The 20,785-nt window shown below is 37.5% G+C and overlaps 3 protein-coding genes across 7 annotated transcripts in view; 2 read left to right on the top strand and 1 right to left on the bottom strand.

The window, feature by feature from the left end:
• arhgap32b (Rho GTPase activating protein 32b) overlaps positions 1 to 5,657 on the top strand; it is a 116,387-nt gene extending 110,730 nt beyond the window's left edge. For all 5 annotated transcript variants that reach the window (XM_079847262.1, XM_079847261.1, XM_079847260.1 and 2 more), the window contains one exon: positions 1,353 to 5,657. In XM_079847262.1, coding sequence (XP_079703388.1) covers positions 1,353 to 3,584 — 2,232 coding nt within the window. In that variant the 3' untranslated portion in view covers positions 3,585 to 5,657. The remainder of the gene's footprint in view (positions 1 to 1,352) is intronic.
• A 1,061-nt stretch (positions 5,658 to 6,718) lies between these two features.
• anapc13 (anaphase promoting complex subunit 13) lies at positions 6,719 to 7,736 on the bottom strand. The gene is made up of 3 exons (XM_079847884.1): positions 7,549 to 7,736; positions 7,336 to 7,441; positions 6,719 to 7,035 (listed from the first exon to the last, which is right to left on the bottom strand). The coding sequence occupies exons 1-3, from the start codon at positions 7,611 to 7,613 to the stop codon at positions 6,910 to 6,912; spliced, it is 297 nt and encodes a 98-aa protein (XP_079704010.1). The 5' UTR covers positions 7,614 to 7,736; the 3' UTR covers positions 6,719 to 6,909.
• Positions 7,737 to 8,274: 538 nt separating this feature from the next.
• sc5d (sterol-C5-desaturase) lies at positions 8,275 to 13,116 on the top strand. Its single transcript, XM_079898705.1, has 5 exons — positions 8,275 to 8,382; positions 8,710 to 8,926; positions 9,025 to 9,157; positions 9,473 to 9,573; positions 10,233 to 13,116. The coding sequence occupies exons 2-5, from the start codon at positions 8,717 to 8,719 to the stop codon at positions 10,686 to 10,688; spliced, it is 900 nt and encodes a 299-aa protein (XP_079754831.1). The 5' UTR covers positions 8,275 to 8,382; positions 8,710 to 8,716; the 3' UTR covers positions 10,689 to 13,116.
• The last annotated feature ends 7,669 nt before the right edge of the window (positions 13,117 to 20,785 follow it).

Genomic DNA, 20,785 nt, shown 5'->3' with positions numbered 1-20,785 from the left:
TTCAAAACGATGTAAAAAAAAAACAAAAAAATCCTGCCCACTCATTCACACAAAACAATATATTGATTTAAAATTTGTAAGACATGTTTTGTGTAAGAAAGCTGTTAGTATTGTTTGTGTAAGAAAGCTTTTTTGTTATTGTTAGCACATTATAAACATCTACGTTTAAGCAGATATCCACGAACATAGTATTTAACAGTAAACACTGGTCTAAACATTCTAATATTCATCATGTTAGTGTAAACACTCATACTAGTCTACTTTAATATCATGCTGTGTTTTATATTATAGAGCATAGAAACATCCTTGTGTCATGCATGTATATTTATTTAGCATTGGAAGGTTGCCTACCTGTCTATAGTTCATATTTCAACATGCTTCCATTGATGTCATACATTTTAGTCTGGCAACAGTTCAACTAGTACAATGTGAAGTTTATGCAACAATAATACACTAACTAATATAATAGAGAATACATTTCTTACCTTAAAAATCTTTCTTATCTTAAAATCGCGTTCTTATTCTTCTGCGGGTAAATCCAAGGTAAACTCACAGTGTGTCTTCCAAACTCAATGAAAAGCGGAGGAATGATGAAGTTTGATGCTTTGTTTTGAGGTGATGGGGGCGTTTACAGGTTCGCATTCCTTCACGTGGACTATTAGCATGTGAATCGCTTGTGCGCGCATGGGTGTGGTCACATTACGGATAATGAGCAGACGCTTGAGAAACTGTACCTCTCGTTGGTTTCATACAGATTACTTAGAGAATATTTGCTCTTATATTACTTCATTTAAAAATAGACACTTCAAGCTTTTCAGAATGGACTTCACACTGAGACGGCAGAACGTGCATTGTTTATTTTCTTTATTTTACGAAAAGCACAACATTTTGTTTTTATCATGAGTGTACACAATTCGAAACTGTTAAATGTCTACTTTTATTTATGTGTAACACTTATCTGTATGACAAAAATCGATGGAGTTATTTGAGTCTCTTTCGCACTGATAAGAAAAAAAGCGAAGTGGTTGACGCCTGGGGGTTAAGCATTATTGCTGTTTGTCTGCTAAGAAAAACATCAAGAACAATGTGTGGAAGTATGTTGGATCAAGGGATGTTGTTTTTAATTTAGTTTTTTAGTATTTATGTGAACTTTGACTACTTTTTTTGAGGGGGGGGGGGGGTGTTATGTTGTATGAGATTTTCAGATTTGTCATATTGTATCAAAATTGTTATCAAGAATAATTCGATCATTAATCTGGAATTGTTATCAGTAACAAAATTTACAGCACTTGTAAATATCAAAGGAAAATATGTAAGATATCTAACAGTGTTTGTTTGGGTTTAATCCTTAGATCCGTATGACTGAAACGCTCCTGCCACTGAAATCCACAAAGGCGGCAGATCAACTGGTCGCAATTCTTCAGCCTCAGCCTCAAATACAGATTCAACCTAATGCCTCGTTTCGATCTCAACCCCAAGTTCAGCCTCTTTCTCAGTCACAAGCACAGCCTCAATTTCAGCCCAGATCGCAGCCCAATGCTAGAGTTGCGCCAACCCCGGCAGCACCTCTTGATCCTGTGGAAAAACCATGGGAAGCCATAAAGCCTGTCCATCCGAAGGGAGATAGCGCTCCTCAACACCACACTCAGGGAGTGACACCACCAACACCCCCTGTTCGCTCGATTGAAAGTAAACTTGCAATGGCGGCTCTCTGCAACACTGAGGCAGCAAACCCCGCCAACTTTCATGCCATCTTAGAGACATCTATGAGGGGCTCAGTGGAGGAGACTCCCCCACAATCTCATCCACCTCACCACAGGTCTTCCACTCATCAATCAGGTTATATTTACCACTCAAAAGGGGAGGCAGCCCTATTAGAGCCCACCGCAGAGGCATATTACCATCAGCGGGTAACCACTTCTGGTCAGGCTACAATAGGGTACCATTACCGGCCAGAGAGTGTCCCACCTCACGTTTCTTACGTGTCGAAATCGGAGCCACAGATTTCTTATAGAGGCCACGGTGATGGCCGATACAATACGATTGGACCTAGGTCCTACCACCAGTCCATCAAATCTCGTGGCACACCGAGAGGTGAGTACGTTTCTCCAAGTTCAGTGCACCACTCCCATGGCTACAGCCAGGTAGATGGACCTACCGTGTACCCAACAATCCGCAGGGTCCACTCCCTACATGTGCCCCCCACGGCTATCCGCTCAATGCCAGTCAACAGAACTGAGGTTCCACCAGATGATGAGTTATTTTACTATCAGCGCCCAGTCTACCACTGCAAGTCTCACCAACCGCCCTCTCAAGCTGATTATCATGTCACACAACTGCAGCCTTACTTTGAGAATGGAAGAGTTCAGTACCGCTACAGCCCCTACTCTGGTTCTCATGTTCTGGATGCTCCTTTCTACGATGTGGACCATTACGGTACGATCCGTTTGCGGCATGTCCATTCCTTCAGTGGTCGGGACAGTGCCCCTCTCCTTCGATCTGGAGCCAAATCTGGAGGCTACCACTACCTTTCACGTCATTTCATTCCTTTAAAGGAGCATAGCTTCGTAAGCAGGGACATGCCACCTTATGGTGGTTCAAAGGGAAATATTTACTTTGCGTGGGACCCAGAGGAAGCAGAGAGGCTTCGCATACACTCTATCCGCAGGGAAAGCAGAGCTAGGCAAAAGGTGAAGGGTTCTATTATGTCTCAGTATGACAATGTAGGGCCCTACATGCCAGTGGATATAGACATGTTACACTTGCGCAGCAAATCAGATCCTGGCAAAACTGTATTGATGACCACCGAAAGCAAGGAGCCGAGATACAATATTGTTCCTGGATCTCAGCATGCTCCCAGGCACTTGATTTCCGACCCAGACGTCCTGTTGTATATGGAAACAGAGAAGCACTGCCACGGAAATGGAATGGGGGACAAAACCGCCAAACAAGGCAGCTCCAGGACCTACTCATCCATCCATTCACATCAATCGCAACTTCCACCACGAAGTCTGCAGCACTTACCAGAGGGTAGCCATCTTGACCCAAAGTTTGAGCCTGGGGAAAAGCAACTGAGCAGTAAACATTGGCAGGAACACTCGGAGAGCAGGAGTGCCCAGCCTCGTTACGAAAGGTCCGATTTGGATCGCCACATATGCAGGGTTAAAGCCACAAGCAGCGCCAGTGAAGATGAACAAGCAGTTCCTGTGAAGCCAGCTCCTCCACCCAAGCCTGAGAGATCCCATAGTGTTAGAGAGCGGCAGCATTACAACCTGTCTAGTCTTCCCGCACATTTACCAGACAATTCAGATGGAGACCACAGTGGATCCTACTCCCATCAGTCACAGGGGCAAAGACAAGGGACTGTTACTTCACAGTCACACTACGACAACCTGGATGACTACCATCCGGTACCTCCGTCCCAAACCTCACTAGCTAATCGGAGTGGTTCTAGCTCCTATCATAGCCCTGGTTTCTCAACTCCACACAGTAACCGTGCATACTCCACAGCCTTAGGACAGGGCGCCTTCATACAAGCTGAGCTTTCAGTGCAGAGGCCAGAGACGGAGATAAATGCAGAATGAACAGGCATTTAATGACAAATGGGTTAGATTTGGAACATTATTGTTGGAGTCAATAATAATTATAATAATTCGGCAGCCTCTGCGGGACAGTGGACTGCCGCCTGACTGTTTACATTCAGTTTAATTTTTTTTAAATGTACAAAGAAATGTTAAAGACTTTTTACTGAACTGAATGTACCATAATTTCGGTTGTTTAAACATGGAGATATAACTTGTTATATACTGTAGATACTCTGCGATATTGACAAATGGTACATAAATCATAACCAGATGTATATCTGAAATGATGTATATCTGAAAAGTACTACTGGATATAAGGGATTATTTAGCTCTGTGTTATTTCTTTGAAAAGGTCTGGGATGGGGTATAAATGAAGTGTAAAGGTTTGCATTTTAGAAATGCATGTAATCTATCTTTTACAGAACAGTTCTGTGTACCTTATTGTGTACTTTCTGGATGTTACAGTAACAGTGGAAAGGAACCCCTGTTTAAGTCAACCTACCTTAATTTTACACTCAGTTTACACAACTAGGTGGTACATGAAATTCTTAATTTCCTGCCTTCAGGTTGGAGGCCCAAAATGTGCATTTTTCATTTTGTCCAAACTGTGCCATTACTATTATGTATGATAGGGTTTAATCACAAGCAACTGGATTTCTTTCTTCATTTGAAAACTTGACCAGGTTTGACTGAGCTATGTTGGATAGGTTGCTCTTTGTTGCTTGAGGGACCAAACAATGAATGCGGATTTGATTGCAGAAGTATTCATGAAGGTGTTGGAGAATGACTGAAAGTGAAGTGACTCAGACACATTTCTCTCCCCTTTCAGAGAAATGTTATTGAAAGGGAGCTTTTGATACAATAAGTGATTAAAATATGTATCTGACTGATTTAAGACCAGTGCCATACTTACATTTTTGTAACAAACTGTATTACTAAATTTTACATAGATCCATAACTTTTCTTCTGTAAGGGGAACCACTTACCTGAAAACTCATTCATTTAAGTCTGCTTAACTTTGTGCGTTTACAATGAGGACAATGTACAATGCTCTCAGAATGATTCTGTCAGATGGAGATAAACCTATATTTTAGTAATTTAAAAGGACAGTTTATGATCAGTGGACCCAGTTTTGTTCTTTTGCTAAGTCATTGCATGTTACCGTTCTGTCAGACAGTAATTATTATTATTGCGTAGCGATAACTTTAAAATTCATGTTTGAGTATTCAAGTGAGCCCAAGCTCGCAATGGCATAATTTGTATGTTTGTGGTTGATTCCCTGATAACATGTTTTTGTGTTTTGCCAAGTCTTATGAAGTTCATTCTTATTTTGCCGGCATTTTTATGATTGACAGTTAATATGCTGTGTTTTCTCGTTTTTTGGTTTTTGTTTGTTTTAGACTGTGAAAAAAAAAAAAAAATGGTTGGGTGGCTAGTGTGCAAAAAAATAAAGGCATTCATATGTATCCTCTATTTTATGGGACCAAACTGAAATTTTAATGCAGCGTCTCCATGCCTGCATTCTCCTCATGAGGACTTGACCCTAAACATTAGCATTAAAGCCTCATGGCCTAATTTAATCAAGCTTTTATTGCCCTGCAGTCTGATTTCTTTTGGCCTCGATGACATTTAGTCTTTGAATGCACATTTTTGGGGAATAATATTTTATTTTCAAGTATAGTTTACAAATAAATAAACTTTACTATTTTTCTCTGTAACAAATACTTCATACAACATAAATCTGTATAATACAGCTAGTCTTGATTTAATTTGGCTGTGAAATGGATTGTTGTATAAAAAAATCTCAATCAAGATTGCATTTGATATGTTAATCTCAAGCCATTGTACTGTAACTCTATAGCTATTTGGTCGTATTCCCCCAAACCTATACACGTCTGCCTAAGGACCCACCTAGCTGAACACATATTTCTGTAATACCAAGAAAGTATTATACATGTTGGCAATGACTGAAACAATATGCTCTTAGTTAGCCATGGTTCAAATATATTTGTGATAACACTTGGAGAATTTCAGTGTCACCTTTTGAACCCAAATAAAATTAAGCTTAGCCTGAGAAGGAATGATTTATTGATTTCATTCTTTACTGCTTATACATTTAATTCAATTATTAGCTATTTCATGCTTGCTTACATTATATTTCCAGTGACTAATTGCATTTGAGTTTCATATTATGTGTACTGCAGTATAAGGATGGCTGTCCCTGCAATCAGTCTAATGTACATTACCTTTCAAAAATTTCAGGTTGGTAAGATGTGTCAATGTTTGCACGCCACCATTTTCAACTAAAAACATAAAACTTTTTTTTCATGCGTTTTGGCCATTAATTTAAAATGCAAGCTTTTTAAATTGGGTGTGAAAACAATACAGTTATCGTCTCTGTGTAAACTACAAAAACGCGAATTTGTGAAAACTAATGTCACATGCATGCGTATTACGTGTTCAATCTATAGGCGCATAATATTTCTTTACAAAGTGACCAACTACTGGCCTGGCATGAATAATAGTGTTTTTAGTAGTATTCATGGATCCTTCTAAACAGGGATCGTTTTTGACAACATTGTTGTCTGTACATGAAAAAAGCAAAGGAAAAACACTTGTTTTTAGTACATCGTTGTCGTGTAAACGTACCCTGAAAGTCTCATGCTCACAAAGGCTGCATTTATATGATAAAATACAGTAAAAACAGTAATATTGTGAAATATTACAATTTAAAATAACTTTTTATGTTTTAATATATAATTTATTCATGTGAAGACAAAGCTTAATTTTCAGCAGCCATTATGGTGTCACTTGATCCTTCAGAAAGTCATTCTAATATGCTGATTTGGTGCTTAAAAAAATGTTTTTGAGTTATTTTTTGGAAAACTTGATTAAAAAAATTCCGGATTTTTTGATGAATAGAAAATTCAAAGACCTTTTTATTTGAAATAAGAATATTTTCTAACATAAATGTATTTACTGTCACTTTTGATTAATTGTAGGTTGCAACTAAGAAAACTGAAAGAAGTATTGTGCATTTTAAATAACTAATCTGAAACCTTTTGTAAATTGTGAGAGAGCCAAATGTTTGGCAGTTTAAACAACTAGCACACAACTCAAATGGACTGGTACTGCACTTCAATTTTAAACATTTTATTTAGTTCTTTTGATATCAAAACAATGAAACCCTTTTAATGAAAATCACAGTGGCACAGTTATTTAATGTCATATTTTCAGAAATGAGTCCGAGTTCTTTCCATTATAAATAAATCTTGGATCAGATCACCCACAGAAGGATCAGTTGGAGAGGACGGAGCCTTCCCATCTAACTGCCGATGTTTGGGGTGTTTTCATGCAAACTTTGCAGGGCGAGATCTGACCACTTCATCTCTTGTTCTTTGACTGACTCGGTTGATCCGCCGTTGTCTTGTTCTGCTTCTGGAAGTTCACTCTTTCAGAAAAAGAGAATAAGAGTTAAATCACAATACGATAGGTTAGAGGCCATTTATGGAAAACATAATACAAATATAAAGTGCTCATATCGTCGAATTCAAATATTTTCACGTGTGAAATATGTAACTGATCAGACTATATGTTGTGCAAATGAGGAAAAATAAACAATTTGATGTGCACATTTCACTGCGACTGCAGTAACTTACTTACAGTACGCGCCAGTCATTGCCATGCTAAATTTTGATGTAACGTTACGTAATTCGGAAGGCACATCAAAACTGTAAATATGAATTCTCACCAGTGGGATCGTCACGTCCTCATAAGGCAGTCTGTCTTCTCTCCAGGCATCGTCTGTGAGATCAAGAACTCTTCCATCTCTCTGTACTTCACTGTCCATGATCCGACTTTGGTACACAATCAAAAGATCAAACTACGTTAAATCACAGTATCGTAAGTTATGTTGTGTATGTAGTGCAGTACATGTTGTGAACGTAAGAGTACAAATCCGTACAGTCTTATGGCCAGCGCAGCTGTTAGTTGCGTCGCTCTCTGATGACGCAGAGACGGTCTATTCATTAGACCCTATAACTCCTATTTATATTTGAGCATACAACATCATGTAGTCGATGATGCACCTGGATTAATAAAACGGAGTAATCACAGTGTTTCTTTAATTTACTCTGATTCATTTGTAACGCCATAGAGCGATGTTCGATTTGTGAACAGCTCTTTTCAATGAATCTGTTGAGCCGGTTCATAAACACCGTCTGATTGAATCTTCCACGAACTGGTACGAACAAGACGCTCTAGGAATATGTTTACGTTTGCATGACAGTTCTACAACTTTTCCATTAAATTAATTGTAATTGCATATTATATTTGAATTAAAAAATTATATATTTTATGAGCTGACACATGGCTACAACAAAATGAACTAGGGCATATACAATTACAATAAATATCTTAACAATAATAAAACTTAAACGAGAACAAGGTGTGTGCCTCATACAGTTTTACTGAAACATTTGAACGTAAGGGACACATGATGACGCAATTATGTCAAGACATCAAACAATCATTGAATCTGTTTCAACCGGTTCTTTGAATCGAACTGTTCAAAAGAACCGATTCGTGGAAAGAAGTTGGACTTCCTATCACTAACGCCATGACCAGATTTCGCATCGACCAATGAGCTGTCAAGAAACGGGCTCGCGCTGTGAGGAAGTGAGCCGCCATTGGCTGCGTCCGTTTGTGTTTCTTCAGTGAAAGCAGAAGGACGGCCTCTGTGAGGGCTTCAACCTCAGATATTTTCTTCGCTGGCGTGTCTTCAAAAACACTGTTACAGGTGAGCTGATTGTTTCCTACAATTACAGCATTTGCTTTTAGCTACTAACATATATTTTCAACAACAACATAGACTTTTCATTCATTCTGTATAATCTTTTTTCTAAATAATTTTGTCTTTGGGAAGTACAAAGTTATTGTTTACAATATTGGGGAAAGTGCACTTGAGTGTTTCTTGTTTCTTCCCCCTCAGTGTTTCTTTTAATCATTCTTTTTTTCATTTATTTTTTATTTTTTTTACAATACATTAGTGATGATTTAATTTGAAGCTGCCTTCTTTAGTCACATTATATACAGTTAATCACACTTCTTCTGGCCATCTTTTAAGGTCAAAGATGGACCTTGTGTTGAACGTTGCAGATGATTACTTCTTCACTCCATATGTGTATCCCTCATCATGGCCCGAGGACGAGCCTCTGCGACAGATCATCGGTTTGATGGTGGTCACCAACCTGGGTGCTGCCATCTTATATCTAGGCCTGGGTGCTTTGTGCTACTACTTTGTTTTTGACCACAAATTAATGCAACACCCTCAATTTTTGGAGGTTTGTTTATGCATCTAGCAACCTACAGTGTCTTTTTCTGTTTCGCATCAGAGGCAAGAATAAATATGTTTTTTTTTTGTTTGTTTTTTTGTCAATAGAACCAGGTGCAACGTGAAATAAAGTATGCTTTGTGGTCTTTGCCCTATATCAGCATACCCACAGTAGCATTGTTTTTTGCTGAGGTCAGAGGATACAGCAAACTGTACGACAGAGTCGATGAATCACCCCTCGGTAAGAGAATATAGCTGTGTTCATAAATGCCAATCAAAGTTTGTGCTAAACAAGTGATACATGGACAAAGTCTTTGCTTTGTCAAGTGGATTATAGTTATTCATATAAATAAAAAGCGGGTAATGTGGAAACCACTGACTTTCAAACTTAAAACAAAACTACACCAAACACATTAAAATTGACTGAATCTGGATCCAGCAAACTGACAGCCCTGATTTTAGTAAATGCCAGTGATGCAGTCTGTCAGATATGCTTGAGATAATCGTGTTGCTATGGGCATTAACTATTTCATACTATTTATTCTTGTTTTTTCAGGTTGGCCAGGGCTTATTTTCAGCATGGTTTCTTTCCTGTTTTTCACTGACATGTGCATTTACTGGATCCACAGATTCCTACACCACAAGTTGATATATAAGGTATTTAAGATATATGATAATGTAAGGCATAATTATAATTTGGTTTAACAGTGGGTAAAAAAAGAGGAAAGAAAGAGTAGCCTAATATTACAAAAAAAACGATTAGCCTATATTAAGGACACAGGAAAAACATATTAGCCAATTAAAACAGTAAACAATAAAGAAAAAATCAATTTGGATTTTAGACCAGTGTTATTTAGAATTATTGCTATATTTTATCATTTTAGAGTTAGCAATTTTATGTGCTTTTGTCATTTTTACTAATTTTTGCTTTTTAAATTTCTATATAGCTTTAGTTTTTACAAATTTTTAATACGTCAACTGATTATTTTTATTTTTTTTCATCTGATATTTATATTTTATTGTGAATTTGTTAATTTTATCCACCATATTACCATCCATATTATGGGTACATAGTAAGAATGATCCACCTGTACGGGTCACAATATGACACGATATTTCTGATTTTGAATATGCTTTCTGCTACCAATAAAAGCGTTCTCCATATAACACATTTTTCCATATTTAAAACCATTCTGAATAATTGTGTAGATTTCCCCCTACAGAAAATATGAAAAAGGTGTATATTCCATGTCTTTTATATATATATATATATGCCATATAATCATGTTTTTTCATCCTTTTCCCTTCATATACAGTATTTTCACAAACCACATCATGTGTGGAAGATCCCCTCTCCGTTCGCCAGCCACGCTTTCCACCCCGTGGATGGATTTCTTCAGGGCCTACCGTACCACATCTACCCCTTCCTCTTCCCTCTACACAAGGTTCTGTACTTAGCCCTGTACGTGTTCGTCAACATATGGACCATCTCCATCCATGACGGGGACTACCGCGTGCCCAGCCTGATGGAACAAATCATCAATGGTTCGGCTCACCACACTGACCACCACCTCTTCTTTGACTACAACTACGGGCAGTACTTCACCCTGTGGGACCGCATCGGAGGCTCCTACCGCTATCCTTCAGCCATGATGGGGAAGGGGCCGCACGACCACATCAAGAAATTGATGGCAGAAGGGAAGCTGAGCTCAGACAGCATAAACGGCCACACTAATAATAATAAAAATGGCATTCATGTCAAGAAAGAGTAGGTAGGCACATAAAAGCTTCATGAATGGGTTTCAAGGTAAGATTTCTGCTCTTAAAATATGTCCTTAAGTCCTTATTTGTGAGACTCTGAAACTCTACTTAGCACTAAAATAATCAGTTATGCAATTGCCTAAATGAAGCAAAGACAAAATGATTATATTTTGCCAAACAGAAACATTCACTATGGTTACCCTGTTGGTATTTTTGCCTTGCCTTTGTGTAACCTAATACGAATGACTTGAATTAACAGGCTTCTGACAAGTAAGCGTCTATAATTTTGCAATCATAAACATTCAAAGAATGTATAAAGATTGACAGGACTATCCCTTCACATCAACTCATTCACCTTTCCATTAGCAGTATGCCGTTGTTAAACTAAACAAGACTCTTGAGTTCCTCCATAGCTCTGTTTATCTATGAACTTATCAGTGGTTCAGAGACCAGGTGAAGGTTTTTACTGATCTAGTCATCTTGTTTTAAAAGAGATTCTGTGGTTAAGGTTTGCTTTTTATATGAATGCACATTATTTCCAAATAAAAAAGTAGCTGTATATTTCACTGGTGTTGTAATATTGTGCACGGAAATCTGAGGTCAAGTCAGGTAATGTAATTAAGCCCAATTACGGATGGAGAAGAAAGCTATATTGCTCGTGTTACATGATTGTTGATTGTGAACTTTGTAACTTTGTCCCATAGCAACAGTTCATGTGGCGCATCAGGGCACACACAAGAGGGTGCTGTTGAATCACGAATGATTCTGGTATTTGTGATTAAAGTACCAAAAGGTGCAGAAGAAATGTAGTTTTATTGACAAACCAAAGCGGTGAAAAGGACAATATTGCCAGAACATTTACATCACAAAAGAACAGATTTTATTTCTTGTTAACTTCATAAAGGTAAAACAAACAAACAAACTCAAATTAAAAATATTTGTTCTTCATTATTTAAATGAGGAGAGAAACCTCTAGGCAATGCATTGTTAGGCAAATTGAATTCATGCTCCTGTTAAAAACATCCTGGCAAGCTAATTAGTGGCTATGGCAACCGTTTATGATTTTTATGACTAATGCGTTGCCACAAAGGTTCACATTTGAACTAAAATGTAAAGGCCGTTGAATCACTTGTTGAAAATGCTCGCAAACTTTGATTAAGGTGTGTTGGAGTGGGAAAAGGTACCTTTGTGTGAGGTGTTAAACTACAGCCCTGATCATTTTTTCAGTCACATTTCCTAGGAGAGAAATAAGGATAAAAGTTGAAGTTGGCAGCTTTATTTATGTATTGAAGTGGGTGGGCTAGCAGGGTTCCTTCAGGTTTTATGCTGTGAATATCAGAAGGCATTATGCTTTTAATGAATTTTTATATGAATATAAAGTGAAGCACTTTAATGTGTAATTAAATCTATTATGTTTGACTAATTTATGTAGCAATTCTTTACTTGGCTTGGTGTCACAGTGTGTAAGTTTGCCACCGTGCTCTCGTGTAGGCTATGCAAACTGTTGCGTGCGCGTCCGTGCACGTGTGTTTTAGGCAGTGAGAGAGTTTATGAACCAAATAACTGAACTTGAAAATGGTCTTTTATTTCATGCTGGGTGAAATGGCTTTATTATACGGTGGATGTGCATGCAGGCGTGGGATGCTGAGTGACTCATTTGTATCCTGGCTGCTAACTGAGGTACAGGAACACATCATTTCAAAGTTCACACTGTGGGTACCACCAGGAGCACTATTGCTTTGTGCACAAACAATGCCACATTTTCTTACCCATTATTATGATCGCGCGGAACCCAAAGAGGAAATTAATCATTACATTTCTGTCTACCTGGAATAATCTCCACCCTTTATTTGAATCGGTATCATTGCGTTGCTGTACTGCAGCTGTGGCCACTATCTTTCAATTACAGCACAGACCAATGCTCATTCTGTTGGGCTTCTAATGATAACTCCAGGCTGTTTACAAATGTCCCTTCCACAGAATGTATTTCCACACAAATTAATAAAACGAAGAAAAACCTTTAGGAAATCTTTTCATTTAATTTGTATGAAATCCTATTTTAGATGTAGTACTGTGGGGTTAATGCTGATTGTTTTTGTTGTGAGCGGAAAGTTTTTGTTGCAGTTAAGGTTTTTTTTTTTTTTGTAGTCTACGAATATATCATTTGAATTGATGAGAAATTGAAGGTACACTATGTTACTATGTAAAAAAACTGCATGCATTTTGGCGAAGAACATTGTTTTGGTTGTGTTTCAGCTCTAGGTGACTTTGAATAATACACAATAGATAGTGCTTTACAATGAACTCTGTTCTATATATGGCAATTTATCTGTTCAAGTCGCTTTTACAACATTTCAAATCCCTCATCTCCGAAAAGCCAAACCAGTGCTGATTCTCAGTACGAGCTGTCGCGTTCTCTTTTTGTCAGCAGACTCTGTTAAAAAAAAAAAAAAAAAAGGATGATTCCCCTGAGGTCTGAGATTTATCGTGCTCCATGTCAACCTTTCTTGCTCATTGTGACAACTAACCTATACTACTCCCACACCATACAAGCATCAAAGTAGCCGGAGCAACTTTTCTTTATTCACGGATATGATGAGACGCGCACAGGCGAGTGACGTATGAATGTAATTTCCTGCACATTTTTGAAGAAGAATTGATGATGTATTGACTATTTAAATTCTGAACAAAAAAAGTTACATAGTGTACCTTTAAGACAAATATTCAAACATTATATATGAATTTAAACACGTGACAACTTAACCAAAAACACCACTTGGGAACCATTTTAGTTTAAAGTTTTTTGGAAACTGGATTTTCTTTGAGCGCTGAGTTTCTGTCAGTGAGAAAACATGGCGGTCGCCACAGATGCAGCTTCTGTCTCGCTAAATTGCAAGTACAAGATATGAGAGTGTTGGAAATTATGATTATGTAACGACTCAGTACACAGGGGCTTCATAAATTGATTAAAAACATATAATTGCAACAAAAAAGTGATGTACATTCTTTGTTAATCAATGTTTTTTTAAAAAAAACTTGCTTTATTTTATTAATTTATTTAAAAATCATCATCATCCTCATCATTTTGCTCTGCCAGTGATTTGAACATTAAACAAACTCTTACACATTCTTAGCACATATCTTAGTTAGGGTTCACATGTGTATTGTCATTTTTATTCTAAGGCACATTTATAAAAGCTGCTTAAATGTCCTAATTGAAATAAAGCTTAATCTAAACCCTGTCTGTGAAACCGGGCCTTTATCTTGTTTTTCTCATCATATGTCTGTTGTCAAACCGCTGAGTCGTGGATAAGACTGAGTTACTCTCTGCACATTATGTAACTGAAGCCTCTATATATGGCTCTATATTCTAAGCTTGATGATAGAGAAAATAATAGCATCTATACAGTTTTTGATACCCTTGTATCAACAAGATCTTGTCTTAAATTATCAAAATAAAAAGCATTTCTATAAATGCTAGGCTAAAAGCAATCTAGTATTAATTTAACACTTCAAAGGTGATATAACAACAATGGTGCCTTTTAAAATAATGATTACTGTTGTCACAATGTGACAAGTGCTGATGGCATTCATCCCTGAGGATTACGATCATGTTTGTGTTATTACTGTATGTAAAAGACTGGCTTCTTCCCAAGTGGATTGCATGAAAAGCTCGTTTAGCTCTGCCTGCTTCATCAAAAATGAAAGGCCCAAAGCAAACACCTGAGGTTGTCTATCAGTTCCACTTAGATGAAGAACAATTCCTCTTCCTTTTTTAGCACCGCTCTTATAATGTGATGAAATTGGAGATGTCATTTTGGATTTATTATGAGCATCAAACTGAAACGGAATGGCCTCTTTTGGGGGTTTGTTTGTTTGCATTCACAGTTGTATACTTTTATTTCAGATTCAGTTGGTGAGCATCTAATAATACTTCTGATGAACTGCCACGCTTGTTTATTGCAAGCACAGGGCTGAACTACTGATAAAGAGGGCAACATTCACTATCATGATATCCCTGAGGGTGCATGTTTCTCATGGATTCATAATTAAAAGTGCAGATTTGCATTTTTCATAAAATGTTTAAACCATAATTCAGTTAATAGTTCAGTTAATGCCCTCCCTATAAAAATCAATTCTGCGGCCCATGCTGTGTTACCCAGCAGAATGGTGTTGCTAGACTGATAATTGACTGTATTCACATAAAAAAAAACTTAGCTGTAAGGAAAGAACAGCATTTACACATACTTTTTATGAAATAGCATTGTGTTAAATCAGTACATGTTATTTTCTTTAATTAAACCACAGTTAATGTTTAATTCTGTCTGTTGCAGTAAATAGCTTAACTATTACAATGAATTTGCATCAAGATAAAAAAAGTAATGAAGATGAGTCATGGTCACAGGATAAAGCTGGAATACAATATTGTGCACACACTCAATATGCTTTTTTTAACATAAACAACAAACTTAATGTAATAATGTCATATTTGTCAGTCATACATAAATGAAAGATTTGTGTAATAGTGCTACACAAAAACCATGATGAAATATTTATCATCAATAATTCTGATTTTAAGTGATTGAATATTGATTTTTACTGTCACTTACACTATATCACTTTGTGAAGAAACACTACGAGCCAATAGACTGAACATTTATGTATGCGCATGATGTCACCGTTTTCACAAATTCACGTTTTTGTCGTTTATACAAAGATGATAACGGCATCGTTTTCAAAAACTTGCACTTTGAAACAGTTTTCAAAAGTTTTCAGGCCCCCAAAACGGCAAAAAAAAATGTCAGTTTTAGTTTTTAGTTTAAAACGGTGCAGTGTAAACAGCCCCTGAATTTAAATGGATGGAAATTTAATGTGCAATTCAAACACATAAATCTTAAATTCAGGCCTAAATATTTTTTTCAAGTGCAGTAAAAAATGCCTCATTTTTGAGTTAAATGATGCTTAAAACAAACTAATTTCCCTATTCAATTAAACCAATAATAATCAATACCTACCTTCATATTCAGTGTTCAGCCAGAGCATTTTCTGACAGGATTTTGAGTTAGCACAGGATAAAAGTGACATAAATTAGCTTACAGGAAAGCGTGATCAGCCTGGGAATTCTGGCTATTTCCTCCAGTCAACACTGAAACCTGTGAGGCACACATCATTCTTTAATATCCACTCTAATAATGATCTCTCCACAGCCTCAGTTGCGCGCTTCCTCACAGCAGGGGTGGCAGTCTCAATCTGAGGGAATTCTGCTGCTGGTGAGATAACCTTCTTAATGAATAAGCGAAGCCTTTATGGAAGACATTAAGAAGTGACAGAACAAAGATGCCGCGCTGCTTTTATGTGGGAACACAGTTTGAATATTGTTTGTGAATCCAAAGTGGATAAAAGCTGGGCTGTTCTCTGATCAAGGGAAGCGAGTAAGGAGTTAAACGTCACTTTCAAGGTGTTGCATGTTGGGTTATTTGTCCGTAATTGGAGGGAACACTCTCCCGAGCTTGTAAATAACAGGATACAGTGTAAACACACTTAAATCAGTTACATGCTGAGCATAGTGTGATGGCTTGACTGATACACTCCCTTATTGGAGGTCCTCTTTTAAGGCAAGGCCATCTTGTAAAATGTCATGGTATTTATCAGTGCAACTAAATGTCAGCTAGAGCTTCTTTGACTGACTCTCTGACCTATGCATGGCTGAGATTTTCAGATAATATTTGTTTTTATGGTGGTGAAGGACATCCCTTATGGATCCGACACTAAGAAGACAACGTTTGCTTGTGATATAAATGTCACGTTGTGTGTTTCCTCAGTCGCATGACCAGATATGTAACATACAAAGGAGTCCATGTGAAAATTCTCACTAGTGAAGAGGATTCTGTTCTGCATTATTAAAAGGTAAGTTCCTAAACGTAATTTCGGGAGGAGTGAACCCATCTTATCTTTCAATTAACTGCCGCAGCATATAAGTAGCCGCTCGCCTTGCTCCGGCATTAGCTGTTTTGGCATCCCTTCGCCTCCCCAAACATAATTTAGGCATCTTGCAACCATCCTCATCTTCAAAGCATTAGTATTCCCAGCTCGAGTTGAAGCTGCTTCCTCCAGCCCCTCCACTGCGGACAGCAAGCCAAATACGTTTAAACTTAAAGAGTATATGGGCAAACAAACTCGTGAATTTAATGCATTTTTAAATGACAAATTGTAGTATCCACATAACAATTGTGCAGATTATTAAATATTTCAGATTCATTATATAACAAAATATAGCTATTTCTTTGTTTCAAAAATCCTAAATGCTCTTTTCAGGTATAAATTTGATTTTGAATCCCATACTGACTTTTGAAGCCCACTCTACATGAATTCAATAACATTTAATAGCACATACAAAAGCTGTCCTTGCTTTAAAATGGTTTCCCAGCGTTGCACCATGACTAAAATATTATCTAGCTTTGTCTGCGGGCTCACATTTACTGTGATTGACACAATGAAATGTGGTGATGAGGATAATGATGTCCTTCTCTCACTCCAGCGCTAGACAGATTCTCCTTTAAAATACAAAGAATTTGTTTTGTATGTTTCAGAACAGCCTGGAGTTTAAGACATACAAAAGGAATGACACCATATCAGAGAATGACACCATACTGCTCACTTGTGCAATCATACACTTTCATTGTGGAAATTACTGTCAGACTGACCGAAAGCTTGGATAGGATTGCTCTGCATGATGCAAAATTCGAAAGAGCAGTGCAAGGAATGCAACAGCTTCAATGATCTGCCTCACTATATCGATAAACAATGACTGCTTAAGTGTAACTGTCATCTACATTACTTCTTAATGATTAGCTGTGAGATGTTTATGTCTCACTGGCTTTATCCAGTGTTGCCAGATTGGGACGGTGATTTCCAGCCCAAAAGCTCACCAAAACCCGCCCACTACAAGAAAAAAACGCCCCAAATTTTACTGCCAAAATAATGTGATATAATTTCATTACCATGTCATTCAAGGTTGATAAGCACAATTTGTATCTCCTTAAAACAAAATAACGATGATAAAATAAAATAAAAAATAAATACATTTTCCAGGAAAACAGATCAAAACAGGGAAATAATTAAGGAGAATTAGCCAATATGACTAAAATGACCGATGACTTCAACCCTCGGAAGTACACATTGCAAAACGGATTCATCGTTGATTCAAACCTTGTCAGGGACAAGTAGAGTGCAGTCTGGATGGTGTAAAAGTTGCAGATGTCTGGTTAGGCTATTGTGCACATGACCATGGACAGGAGTCGTCCCATATTTGATTTCAATTCAAGTCATTCAACTGTGCTCTCCTCTCAGAGTTATATTCACCATCGAGTCATCTCCCACCACGTGTATAAGTATTATAAGTATTAAGTATATTTATTAGAATGTACAAAGTAAAACTTTTACTTGGAACACTTTAAATTATTTTTGAATTCAATGATAATTGAAGCAAATAATCAGCACACACACACACACACACACACCAAAAAAAAAACAACTATAGCACATATGGATATAGGACATTGCATAGTAATTCAACTCTGTGCTATCTATATTAAACTGTATATATTTTATTGTTTATTTTCAGATTATTGCTGCATTGTCAATGCATTATCATTAGTCAATTTTAGTAATTCATCAGCCATCAGGTCGGAGCTCAGAAAATTACAAGTTTACGTGAACACTTTACAAGTCAAAATCTCGTAATTACGTTAATTCCAACACTGCGTGAACTCACCTTATTTCCTCATTCATATACCAACACAGTCTTTAAGAAAAAAAATGCTCTGGGATTTCTCTTGTTTCCTCTCTTTCACTCCGCCAAAAGAAGGAGCAAAACTACAAGTCTCAAGCCGTGTATCATCCTTCCACCATCTCTTTTTTTTCCATAAATAGCAGCCTTCAGAGGCTTGCAGACATCCAAATGAGGGTTTGGTTTGGAAGCTAACTAAGCTCACAGATGAGAAGGTTTGCTTTGACTTGGCAAATCATCAGTCACTCGGTGGTAGAAATCAGAGATTGTTGGCCTTGGATCTTTAGATGTCTCATTTGATCTCTCGCTGTCTGTCTTCCTCAGCCATCCGCTCCATCGCTCTTACTCCCTGCTGTTAGTACACAATTTCATCCTAGTTCAATCTCCAATATTAGTTCTGCCCATGAGTGCTACCAATCCAGTAGGGTCTTGCAGGAGAGTCTGAATGACTTAACCCGTGTGGTCAAAACACCATGACGGAATGTTTTTAGGGGATGTTGCTCATGACATTTATCTCCTCGTTTATGTTACTCTCATTTGCTGGTGCTAAAGTGGAGAATTAGTGTCTCCGTCGAGACATCAGATGTGGCATGTAAATGGAGTTTTGTCAGGCAGGAACAGGAGGTGGTCAATCACTGCCTACTTTAACCCCAGCCACTTAAATAGCAGCCCTATCGTTCGCTTCCTCAATCCATATTTAATGTAAGTGAGGACATGAAGAATTCCAATTTCCTGGTCTCTTTAGGAAGTCATCTCCCGTCAATGAATAAATATCAGAAATTACAGACATTTTCGCATCTCTCTGTGCTGTAATGTTCTGTGAAATAACGACTTACGGTATTCAATCTGTCACTCGATTGCTGTCCTTTTTGTTACTTTATATGGGTTTCTAATCACCTCATGCAGCAAATGACATCTTTTTTCCCACCGCTTTGAGTTGGCGTGCTGCTCATCGGCACATGAAGTAGCTCTCACAGATTTTAGTATTCACGTATCACTTGTTTGTCAAATCCTGTTTGTCAGTGTCGACTTGACAGCGCAGGCATAGGAGAAACATGAAGCATTTTGCCGGCACACGTCGCATCGCACACGGAGCTACAAGGAAAAAGGAAAAAGAAAGGAAAAAAGGTGAAGGCAGCGAGACATCAAGTCTGGCAGATCTCATGCCACCAAGTGACTGGATAGAAATGGGGCTTTGTTATTACAAGTGCACACTTCAGTAAAACTGGGAGCTTGTCAGAGCAATGCACTGCTGAAGAGAGTGAGCCAAAAAGGCCCTGTCTCTCTCTGAATTTCTATCTTAGACACCCCTCAGTTCTCATTAAAATGAACGCTGTCTCTCTCTGCTTTTGCTACTTATATGTGCCTTGTCCGTGGTGTATCAAATGGATTCTTTAGTGTTTTGGTGCCTCTATTACAAAATTCAGAATAGAGTGATGTACAAGTCCTGCCATGACTGCGAGCTCAAGGCTGAATAAAGGACATGCAATAATCAGGGGGCCTGGAGTCCCCGTTCAAGGAATGAGAAAGAGTCAGACATGTCTTGCAATCTAATCCCCACTGATACGGAGCTCATACTTTGCCAATCAGCAAATTAGTATTTTATTTATTTATTTATTGCATGTGATATGTTGAGATGTCCATGTTACTTACATTGTGAGCTGCAGGCAAGGGCTCAAGGCTTGAGTGGTTAGCATGGCACTGTTAGCCCTAGCTGGATGATTGCTGTAACAACACCATGCAATAAGCTGCAATAAGCAACTTTCTTCACTGGCAACCATTCAAAGGTATCCAATATCCATGTATTCTGACATCCTTCTTTTTTTTTTTCTTTGTCTGCTGCCTTTGATGTTGTTTTATCATTAATAAAATAATAACTTACATAACTGGGAAATACTGAAACAAGAATATTTTTTCATCACTTACTAAAATAACAAAACATTCAAGTTTTAGTGTGTTATTTTTAGTCTCATTAAGGCTACATTTATTTGATCGAATTATAATACAAACAGTAATATTATGAGATATTATTCTAACTTTGATGGTAAAGCTGAATTTTCAGCATCATTACCCCAGTCTTCAGTGTCACATGATCCTTCAGAAATCATTATAATATGCTGATTTAGTGCTGAAGAAACATTTCTTATTATTATCAATGTGGGGGAAAAAAGTTAATATTTTGAGGAAACCATGATACATTTTTCATGAATAGAAAGTAAAAAAAACTGCATTTATTTGAAATAGAAATATTTTGTAACAGTCTTTGCGTGTTTGGTTAAATTGAAATAATTGGTTAAATAGAGAGAGAGAGAGAGAGAG

Source organism: Squalius cephalus (genome assembly GCF_949319135.1).
Source record: "Squalius cephalus genome assembly, chromosome: 17".
NCBI lineage: Eukaryota > Metazoa > Chordata > Actinopteri > Cypriniformes > Leuciscidae > Squalius > Squalius cephalus.
Note: the sequence above shows the minus strand (reverse complement) of the source record. Positions and strands in the feature narration are given on the sequence as shown.